At 38.8% G+C, this 12,015-nt stretch overlaps 1 protein-coding gene across 2 annotated transcripts in view; it reads right to left on the bottom strand.

Annotated features, from left to right (window-relative positions):
* HELB (DNA helicase B) overlaps positions 1-12,015 on the bottom strand; it is a 29,448-nt gene that overhangs the window by 5,356 nt on the left and 12,077 nt on the right. For both annotated transcript variants that reach the window (XM_019640560.1, XM_019640561.1), the window contains exons 7-12: positions 11,621-11,775; positions 8,108-8,189; positions 7,632-7,691; positions 6,493-6,709; positions 5,566-5,709; positions 852-1,346 (exon numbers count right to left, since the gene is read on the bottom strand). In XM_019640560.1, coding sequence (XP_019496105.1) covers positions 852-1,346; positions 5,566-5,709; positions 6,493-6,709; positions 7,632-7,691; positions 8,108-8,189; positions 11,621-11,775 — 1,153 coding nt within the window. The remainder of the gene's footprint in view (positions 1-851; positions 1,347-5,565; positions 5,710-6,492; positions 6,710-7,631; positions 7,692-8,107; positions 8,190-11,620; positions 11,776-12,015) is intronic.

The following is a 12,015-nucleotide window of genomic DNA, read 5'->3' as shown; positions in this document are numbered from 1 at the left end:
TCTGGGAACAAAGACTCAGATGGGGGAGTTGGTTCCTGGCCTTCTGTTCAGTGTTAAGAGCAGTCAGTGAAGCCCCAAGTTACTTACTAACCTATGTGTTTCCGCCATGGGCCATCAGCGCAAGGCTGGGAACTGTCACTTTCCTTTGAATTGCTAACATCTGGAATGTAGTAGACCGCTGAAAAACCATTTCTTGAACTGAGTACTTAAGAGGGGTTCAGCACAAAATTGGTGGCTGAATCATCAGTTCAAAAGGGATGGCTAAAATTCGCAGAACGGGATCAGTTTTCAAAGGAAAAAAGAATGAGCCTTGGGGAGATGTCTCCAGTCAGAGGATGGGAAGAAAAAGAGTGAAGAAATGAAGGGGAGATGAGACGGTGAGGTAGGGGAAGTGTTAGATAAGGTTCCCTGGAAACCAAGGGAAGGAAACATGAAAACTGCTGCAAGTTTCAGGAAAAATAGTCAAGAACAAGACCTAAGCAAAGGCCTCTCAAGTTGATGAGATAGATGACTAGAGCCAGCGGCTTCAGGGGAGTAGTGGGGACAAAAGTGAGAGTATGGCCTACAAAAGGGAGGGGAGGGTGATACGGAAGACATGCAGAAAGAAGGTGTAAGATGACAAACAAGTTTCCTCTAGCAAGCCAATCCATGGAGCTGCCTCAAGTGAAAGACTGCCAGGCTCAACTGGGCATAGGAGAGAGGAAATTGGGCAGAGGGGAGAGAACACTTGTTTTGACGTCCTACAGCACCATGTAACACTAACAAAATTACGAAGTACTTTAGTATACATAAGCACAATGAAGTTAGCAATATCTAAATAGAACATGAGTGCATGAGAACGCCACTCCTACCATAGGAATTTTGTTTGGACTTTCAGCATCACGCATGCCACTGGCTCTCTTGGACCCTCGAGGCTTGGATGGATCTTCATCTGTATGCGCTTCATCAGGTGGAGGTAATCTCCAACCCCCAGCAAAGGCGGCTGTCTTGTCATCTACCACAGAGGCCTGGCTTCTGGGGACGTTGTTTGTCACAGTGTCATCTGTGCCCGTAGGGAGTGGTGATGCTGACAGCTGTGTGCTGGGGCCTCCGAGGTCTCCAGAATTCTTTGACGGGGTTGCAAAATCTGCAGGAGAGGCAGAGCTGGTGGAGAGCTCGTTTTGCAAGAAATGTTTTAAACGTGTGTTTCTGGGCACACTGTTTTTCGAAATTGAGCTCCGGAGCTGAGATTCTTCTGCAATGACATACACTCTGCAGCGGCCCCTGGTCACCGCGGTGTAAACATGCTGCCAGTGCTGGCGGCCCGCCTTCCCAACCACGTAGACAACTGTCTGCTCCTCAGACCCCTGAGAGGAAAGCATGCATTAGGGAGGCTTACTATTGTGTCATGGGTTCATGTCTTCAGGAAGTCAGCCTACAGAGACAGAAAAGAGACAGTTCCTCCCAAGCACCTACTACCTGGCCAGGGCAGTCATATAAATCCATCTCATGGGGTCCGTTTTCCTGATTACCCAAGAACTCATGTTGTCTAATGACTCTGCTAAGTTCAGGTCTCATCGATCCACAAGTGGCTGGTAAAAACCCAGCAATAAACTTTAACGACTGCGTAGTGACAAATAATAAAATAACTTGAAATGATTGTATGGGCTTTATGCGTAAATGTATCATCCCACTGTTACTTTATATTACAAAAAAAATAGACACTTTAAACATCCAATGATAGGAGAACAAATATAAGTATTTATATATTTATATAAAGTATCTATATATAGATACTTGGTATGCTATTTTACAAACATCAAAGATGCTTTAAGATTTAACAAAATTTTAAAAACTGGGTACATACCGGGGGTGCCAAAAAAGTACACATTTTAAGAGATGTTATCTATGTATTACTTTTTGAAGTTGAATTATGGTGGCAATGTGTAGTATGACCTTCGCTCAAAAGATGGCGTTAATCAAATGAATGCTAGCATCATTCATGGTATTACAATTTTGATAGTTTTTTCCTTTCTTAAAATGTATATACATTTTTTGGGGGCACCCTCTGTGTATATATAAAAAATGATCACAACTATGTAACACAAAATAAAATTATTCTGATCCAAAAAATTACATACAAAATGAACATAAATATGTAACGAAACAAACCACAAAAAGGCAGTTCTATCAAAATGATAACTAAACTGTCTCCAAAATGAAAGGCCTGGATGATTTTTTTCTTCTACTTTCTGTATTTTCCCATTGTTGAACCATTTATTACTTTTTCAAGATAAACAAACCAAGAGAAAAATAAATCTGTGCTTTTTAAATTTACCAAGCCAAGAAGTGTATAGGCAAGGAAAATGCCCGATGCCGTCATGGAACTGTGAGAAAGGTTTCAAGTTTTGTGGCTATTCTTAGTCCCTAAATTTTCTGTGCCAACACAAGCTAAGAAGCGGTCTGGGGCCAGCCGAGTGGCTCAGTTGGTTAGGAGGGCGAGCTCTGAGCAACAGGGTCACTGGTTCAATTCCCACATGGGCCAGTGAGCTGTGCCCAAGCTGAGCTGCAACTGAGCTGCCAACAGGTGGAAGGATGGCTCATATAGTGAGAGCACGCGCTCCTAACAACAAGGTTGCTGGTTTGACTCTCACAAGGGATGGTGGGCTAGGCCTACCTGCCACTAAGATTGGACATGGCACCTTGAGCTGAGCAGCCACGAGCAGCTGACAGGCAGCCGGATGGTGACTGGACTTGGAGCTGAGCTAGCTGCACCCTCCACAACTAAGATTGAAGGACAACAACTTGGCTGTTTCCCTTCCCCAATTTCCCAATAAAATATATATTTTTTAAAGTGATCTGAACTTCTCCCTAATGTTCTCATAGTACCCTTGCCAAAAGAAGAATTGTGGGGAGACAAATGACAAGATGGGCATGTAGAAACCACAGATCCACAGCTGGGAAAAAAAAAATCATCTACACAGCAAATACTTCTATTTCCCTAGACACAGAGAGTTTGAACCCACTCTTCAGGTGATAAAAGTTTGAGAAACACTTCCTTCCAATGCTGCTGAGTCTCAGGAACTGACTTAAATGATACTTGATTATATGAATGCTAAATACAGATACAACATCTGTCCCCTTAGACTTTCTATTGTGTATTCCTAACGGGGTAAATAGCTACCTAACCTTAGCTAACCGAGTTCTTACTCATCAATCACAGTAACACTGAAAAAAATGTAACAGCCTCAGAATCGGTCTCCCTGTACTCGCACAGTCATACTTGCTGCACTCCACTGTCCTCCCAGCAGCTACGGGGATATTTGTAAAAGGCAAATTCATTCTCATCAGACTCTGCTTATAACCTCTTAGTAGCTCCCAGGCTCTCAAAATAAAGTCCTAGCTCCTTAACATGGCTCGTATGGCCCTTCAAGAGCCAGCCTCGGCCCTGCGGCCTCGATCTTTCTTTCCCCTTTCTTCCCATGAGCCGCGCTCCCTCCAGCACAAGAAAACTCTCTGTGGTCCTGCCAGCGCTTTCCAGTCGGTGGCCTCCATCTGGCCCACTTCTGATTAGCTGCCCCATCCAGCATCCTGTGCTTCCTCTGTAACATGCTTTTTACCAGGCTGGAATGTTACTATCTGTTTTAAGTGTAATCCTCACCGGACCGTAAGCTCTGTGAAGGCAGGACCACATCTGACTGGCTCACCACTGTTTATCCAGTGTCTCACTGAATAATGATAAAAATTAAAACGCCATGCCAAAGGTGTGCTCAGAAAGCGGGACATGGACACCTAACGTCACCTCAGTCACCTGCTATAAATCATTTGTCCGTTTCTTTCCATCCTCCTTCAATCACTAACACTATCAGACTTCTTAAGGAGGCACGTTTTATACCTTGACTTTGAATTACGGATACTTCTAGTCTCTAGGTTTGTTCTAAAACTTACAACTTGTATGAATAGACACAAACCATTAATATCCTTCATGATTTTATAGACTTAGAATCTGAAAGTCTATATAGACTTTAAAGTGGAGTCAAAAAGCTTTTTTTCTGTAAAGGGTCAAAGAATAAATATTTAGGTCTTGCAGGCCAGATGCTCTACAGCAACTACTCAACTCTTCCTGTATAGTACAAAAACAGTCACAGCCAACACGTAAATGAATGTGACTGTGTTCCAATAAAAGTTTATTTATAAAAACAAGCGCTGGGCCAGATTTGACTACTATCGTGGATAGTACATAGCCCTAGAAGGCCCTAGGAGGGGACCTGGCCCCCGGTCCTCCCACGTTACTTCTCTGACCTCATCTCCTGTCACTCTCCCACACTGGCCTCCTTGCTGTTCCTGTTCTTCAAATACCAGACAGGCTCCCACCTAGCCAAGAACGCTGACCTTGGCTCTTCCCGCTACCTAGAACGCTCTTCTCTCAGATACCCACAGGGTTAACTTCTTGACCTGTTTTCAAGTCTCTTTCAAATGCCACCTTCTCAGTGACCACCTATTTAAAATGACAACTGCATTCCATTCCCACCCCTTTTCCACGGATTTACCAACCTCTAACATAATGTGTAGTTTACTTTTTTTTTTTTTTTTTTACAGTTGTGTATATCTCTATCCTCTTCCTCACCAAATGTAACCTCACAATGGCAGGTACCTTTGTCTGTTTCATAAACTGACCCATGCCAAGCACCCAGAACAGAATTTGACTCAATAAATATTTGCTGAACTAAACTCAGAAGGAAGAAACTATGCTGATGATACAAGATAACAATCATGAATGTTCTCGGAGGTAAGAAATGCTATTTCAACCGGGAAATAAGAGCCAGATTCAATAAAAGAAACATTTACTTACTCCAACCTCAACCCAGTAATAATAAAGATCCCTTCACTCTTCATTTGTCCAGAAATGTAACAGAAAACTGGATTATAAATTTGAGAAAATTGCTCAGAAAAATACAGCAAAATGACAACAAGATAGAAAATAGAAGAGATTGATAAGAAATTTAGATAGCCATTTCTGGATGTCCAACATAAGACAAAACAGAGAAAACTCAGAACAAAAAATCTTAATGAAATTATTCAAGCAAACTTCCCAGAATTAAATGATAGGAGTTTCTAGAATTACAGAGATCCTTGCTTAGGGTGTAATATTTAAGAGGATGCCAAAAAACTTGGCAATCAAGATATATAATAATTTAATATAATATCAAATTTTAAACCAAAAATTCCAAGATAAACAAAATACCAAAATTTTAAATAAAGACAAGATCAGTAACAATGGAATACCAAGTGACACTGGAGACTGAAACAAGGGGCAAATTCAGTCCTACGGGTCCTGACCTTCTACCCCTGGTTGGAGGGAAGACCTGAAGGGTAAGGCTTTAACTATAATGTCTCAGTTTCTCAATAAAGAGAGCTCTGAAGCACGAAGAGCAAAAGGTTAATGTCTGCATAGTGTTTTCTATACTGCTGTGCATTTTGTTTCCTAATTAAAAAAATAAGGCAATAAAAATGAGGAAGAAAAGAATACAGAGTATTCTATGGCTTGGCGAGCTATTAAACAGCTTCATAAAGGTCCATTCTTACCTGAAATGTGTGAATAGTTCTTGCCCAGGCATGTCTTATGTGACAATTTTGCATTAGTTTCCTAAAATCCACAGTTACTTCCAAGCCAGCCATATTATTAATGGTCAAATATCTTCTCTTTCCAACAGTTACATCAGTTTTATCCTGTCACCAAAACTAAGAGTTATTTTGTTCGTTTTGAAATATACTGTGAAGAAAATGCAAGCACCTTATAAGTAAAATGGCATGTACATTCATTACAATTGTTAAGAATTTCCAAAGGCTTAAAGTCCATGTTTGAGCACAAACTAAACATATACACACGCAAATACTTCATTAAACACAAATGGAAGGTTTTGGTCCTTGAAACTTAACCAGATTCGACTCTCTGGGAAACAGTCTGTGTTTCTTACTTTGAAGTCTATATATTTTATTTCTTGTGCATAAGTCTGTATGTACTCTTTGCAAAGAGTACTTTTCCACACAGCCTTTAAAGATTAAGCTTATACATTTAAGAGGGTGTTTATACAATAAGAACAAAAGCAAGGTGACTTCTGCAGTTTCTATATTTAAGCAGCAACTGAGGAAATGACGCTTTGTAAAATATAATAGGTATGTTACTTGTCCCTGGTTTTTGTTACTCAAGAACCTCAAACTTACCAAAAGTTTCTTTCTTCACAAAGTCTTCCAGAAAAATATAAGAGAAAGGAACATTTCCCAGCTCATTTTAGGAAGCCAGCATTACTCTGACACCAAAACCAGACAGGACACGACTGGAAAACTACAAACGGATATTCCTCACAAACATGGATGCAAAAACCCTTGACAAAAAATTATGGAAGAATAATTGTCAACTCTGATATGACTGGATTCTGAATGAATCCTAGGGCAATTAAAACAACAAATCTCTAACAGATAAAAAGGTACTATTTTTCTGTTATCACTTACATGTGTTATGAAAAATATCTCTCCATTGCAGAGTCTGATACCACTTACAAAGTCATGCTTATTTTTAGCAAAACCATTCAAGTCTTCACCATTGGCCTCTAGTTCATTATTTTGCTGATTGTTGAAGGTATTTTCAGGCAGTAGATCTGAGAGATATGCATTCTTGGTACAACAAATTTTATCACCAACTCCAAACACAAATCTATTCTTATGGTCCCTGGGTTAGAAAATGAATAATCATCATCAAAGTTGGGAAAACCTTAATTTCATTTTGTTTAAACATTAACTCCCACTCAGATCCAATCCAATTCTCAGAATAATCCCCACTTTCTTTACTTCACCTTTGTTCTCCAAAACAGTCTTATCGCACTTATATATTATTTCTATTACAATTATATTAAAATAATAGCAGCCAATTGAATAAACGCTGGAGATACAGCAGTTCTTGCAATGCGTGTTTTAGGTATATTATTTCATTTCATCCTTACCACAATTCTGAGGGAAACTGTATAAGTATCTTCTTCCATATACATGGAAAGGTGAAACTACCTGCCTGAGATCAGAGTCACTGAGACCCAGAGAGCAGGGCCCCAATCTCCTGCTTGTTAACCCTTTGTTAGGCTCCCTACCATGGCTTTTTGGTGTGTCTTCCTTCAACATGCAGGGTACTCCTCCTGCACGTTACACATCTCTGGATTTTCTGCACTTCATAGTAAGTGTTGATAAATGCAGGAGACGTGAGTTCATTTTTCCTCTGTGTAAACAGAGTGGCTTTTCTATGCTCCTATTTCTCTGAAAGATGTTCACTAAGTAAGGTGCTCTGTGTAGGCAGCCTAAGGTTCTCGGACACACTACACACATATCATAATATGAAAAAGGCTCCTGAATCGCCCACACTCATCTTGGAGAAGCTGGCGGTTGACAATCTGGAAACCACAGGAAAATTTTATTCCTTATTATTATTATACTGATTATCAAAAAAGTCAATTTCTAAAGATATATATTATATTTAACTGAAGAGAGCATTTTACTTCATGAATAAGAAAAAACGATGTTTAAATTTGTGGCTGCAGTGATAAATGTCAGAACAGGGAATCAAGGAAGGACTGTCCTCCAAGTTTCGGTCCTTTTGTGCTCACCTGCTTAGGTGGCCTGTGTAGTGACTGCAACAGCAGTCATTGATGACGTCACAGTCTTGCCTAAAACACACGAAAATGCAAGGGTCACCTTAATAGTATCTGTTTTGTGCTTATTTCTGTTATCAACAATTATGACATACTAGATTCTATAAAAAGTCTCCAGGACTGTCTCTCCAGGAAAAAATATTTTATACATTTTATCTTAGAAACAACCTTTGTTCCATTCAGGTTTCCAGTGAGTTTCTAAATATAATATTTAGTAGAAAGAGCCCTGTCTAGAAATTGCCCTCTGCCATGTCTAACAAAAAGATTCCTCAAAATGAGAGAATTAACAGTTATGAACTATTAGAGTCTCCCATACAGTATATTAATAAGTAATGGTACTTAATTACCATATTAATTACTTACTACTGTATTAATAAGTAATGAGGTTTGGAAGCCAGATTAAAAACATTAAAATACTGTAAACACTTTACCTTCGAAATGCAATAAATTGTGATGTTTCTGCACATTGTAGGTCCTTTTCTTTGAGTAAAGTTTTAACGGCAGAATATAAATCTGATAATTCAAGAGAAAAAAGTTAACACAGAAAAGCACCAAATTACAACATTGTCGCTATGGAGAAACAAATTCAAGATTCCTGCTAACAGGTCTGGGAAAACATCTCACCAAATGGAATACAAGCTCACCATGGGGACATCAGCCTCATTCGTGACATTAGCCAGAGTAATAGACAAGAGCATGGAGGAGACAGGCCCCAGGCACCCTATCCTCCACAGAGAGGCCACTGCCAGGACAGCTCCTCATCTGTAATACAATCACTGCATATTCACTGATGGTTTATGAATGCTGAATTTAAAATATAGGCAAGAGGGGCCGGCCGAGTGGCTCAGTTGGTTAAGAGCTCACTCAAGAGTGCGAGCTCTGAGCAACAGGGTCGCTGGTTTGATTTCCAGCACGAGCTGAGCTGCCACTGAGCTGCCAACAGGTGGCAGGATGGCTCGGCTAAAAAATATATATATATAAAATAAAATAAAAATGGGCAAGAGGACAAAATATGTAACAGAATTACTAATGTAAGCCTTCTTTCTGTTTTAAGTTCTGGTGGCACCAGTGGTGACGAGTTATAATTTGAGACGTGCTTGGCATTATGTTATTTCACTTAATTTCATCTTCATGACTCTCATACGAGGCAAGTATTATTACATCCAAGGCTCATATTTAGCGGATACAAACCAATATAAAAATATTGAGATACTTCTATAATGGCTGGAAAAGAGCTACTCTCCAAACACAAGGACCCCCCCTACCCCAATCATGTCTTTCCCGCCCCCAGAACCCCCAGACCACCTGATTCAACAACTCAGAGCACAGCAGGGGCATCCATTGCAAGAGCGGCTGTGCACTACCAGCTAGCAAATGGTTTGACTGTCACCACTGATTACATCCTCACTCCACGAACGCGAAATGGAGATTCTTGGAAGTAAAATTTTCCAAATGGGGTAGGGTAGCTGGCCTCCTCTTTGAGAGCTCAGATCACTGACAATGATGGCACCCACTTACAACTTGTCCTTCCTCAGAGCACTGAGAAGCAGGCTTCCTCTCGTCGCTCTTAGCAATATTACACGACAGCCAACGGTTCTCATGAGAGAGAGAAGATACAAAATTTGGGGGAAGGACATTCCAGGCTTTTGTGCCTTTCCCTCACAGCGGATGAATCACAGGGGAACAAAAAAGCCCGGGCCTTGTGAGGCCCTGCTGGAGGAAGACGATATTAGTTGTTCGCTGATTCCTTCATTTTTCAGATGAAACATGGCCGACACTCAGCGCACCCCCAGCCAACCCCTGGCTTGCCAGAGCAGGGATTTCACAAAATATTGTTTTCTTTTACACATATTAGATCATGCTGCTCTGCTCCTTGCTTTTTTCACTCTCTCTACATCGTGCATATTAATATGTACAGTATTTCAATATGTACATTGTATTTCATTAATTCTAAGATATATATTTTTTCTCACATTTTAATATCTCTAAAATTCTAACTCAGCTATGAAGACTGTCTTAGGTAGGTCCTTGTACTTTAAAATAATGGGAATAATTTACTCAATAACTTAATTATTAATGAAAAAGTATTATCTGGGACATTTATTCAATTATCTTAACGAATTGAATAATTTTCCAGCTGAAGTTTGTAATTAAGATAGAAACACAGCATCAGTTAAGGTCTGCTACCACTCTGAAACAGACACCTTTTTTTTTTAAGTACATTCTCATTAATGTAAAGAGTGGGTGCCAGAAATAAAACTAAGCATCTAAATGGAGTGGCAAAGACGCCAAGTTACTTTACCATCTAAGACTCATTTTCATCTGTCCTAGTACCTACTAATTCTTTTCCATTAGCTTCAGATGTACAAAGCAACATAATAGTTAGACATTTACACCTCTCACAAAATGATAACCCCCACCTCAATCTACTACCCTTCTGACATCGTATATAGCTGTTACAATTCCATTGACTCTATTCCCTATGCTGTACTTTATATCCCATGACTATATATATAATATATATAAATATACACTAAATTATAGTTGACACTGAATGTTATTTTATTTCAGCTTCAGGTATATAGCACAGTGGTCAGGCATAGTGCCTACTACTAACTAAGCTGTTGTGAGAATAAATATTTTCCATTCATTATTCACAATATACTTAATTTTTAAAAAATCACAAAACAATCCACAGCATATAATCCAATTTATGTAAAACTAAAATACATATGTTTGTATATGGATATAATAAGGTTTAAAAGGACCACGCTCTCATTATGTACATGTCCTTTATGGGGTTGTCTTGAGGGAAGAGGCGAAAGGAAAATTACAGGGAAATGTTAATTTTTACTTCAAACACTTCTGTATCATTTGACTTTTTTAAGGGCTATAAATTAGTTCTAAAACCAAATAGGCATTTATAGAATCCTGTGTATTCTATGAGTCCATTTAAAACGAAAAAGGAATATTACAATATGTGAATGAACACAAACTAAGGGAACTGAGACTGGCGACACGCACAAAGGAGGAAGGGCTTACAGATAAAGCTCACACGTCACTAATTTCATACGCAGATTGAAAGTAGCTAAGTAGGAAGGATATACCCTTAAGAACCGTGGCAACTACAGTAAATCCTCAATAATAATCATTTAAATCTCTGCTAATTCAATTTTGTATAAACCATGACACTATTTTTAAAAAGAAGTTTACAACAGAAATAAGGATCAACAGGATTAATCTATTCAAATAAATTCATCTGCAGTAGATAATTTAAAATCTATTATTCATTAAAAAACTAACATTTATATAGTGCGTCAAAACTGCTGAAGGCCCTCAACCCTCACAACAGCTCCATAGGCACTGTCACTAGGATTCCCATCTTACAAAAGGTTAAGCAATGCGACATGGGTCCTACACAGAAGGGAGAAGATTTCTCATCCCATCTTCTTTCTCAACCCTGTCATGAGGTCAACCTAACACCCATAATTAGAAGCGATGCTTGTCCATTTTATAAGAAATAGGACTATTAGGATTCAACTTGGCAACAGTGTGACAGCCATTACATTTGTTTCACAAACGTACTCAAAATAACAAATGTATTTACTTTTCCAATTGTTGTAAAAGAAAAACTTCATTAAGACATCCTGAATGAACTTGGATTACTGGGGCTTTGCTTTAGTTTAAAGTAATCATCTACATCCATTTATTCACTCAACAAATATTTATTAAGCCCTTGGTGTGTATGTGACAAGAGCTTACTTCTTTATAAAATTCTAGAGTAATCTGCTTTTGATGATTAATAAATCAGTTTATTTCCATACCTCATTTTTATTAGCAATATTTATCTTTACCGTGAAATAAAACTATAACTAGCCATTTAATAACTATTTGTATTACAAACTGAAATATTTAACCCACCCAACACAAAAGCTTGTACTTACAAGAGCGAGGGTCAGTTTTCGATAACTGAGAACTGGGATCCTCTTCTGGGAGTCTGACAAAAATAAATGTCTTATCTTGTACTGAGACAGGGAACGTTGGATTATCAGAGATATTCAGCTCTGCATCAAAGTTTGGAAATTGGCGTTTTGAGATTCTTAAAGATAAAAATAATACACCAAGAGCTTTAGTATCCAAAAATATATCTTCAGATATGATCACAGATAATGTCCATTACAATAATATGTTAATAGATAAATAGGGCAAAAAGGCTACTCGTGTACACATTATAAATAGTGAGTTTTAAAATAGAATTAGCAATACCATGTTACATTTAGCAGTCAACTCCCCACCCCTAGCAAATTAAAAGCATAAGAAAAAATAGTCAGGCAATTTA

Source organism: Hipposideros armiger, unplaced genomic scaffold (genome assembly GCF_001890085.2).
Source record: "Hipposideros armiger isolate ML-2016 unplaced genomic scaffold, ASM189008v1 scaffold_51, whole genome shotgun sequence".
NCBI lineage: Eukaryota > Metazoa > Chordata > Mammalia > Chiroptera > Hipposideridae > Hipposideros > Hipposideros armiger.
Note: the sequence above shows the minus strand (reverse complement) of the source record. Positions and strands in the feature narration are given on the sequence as shown.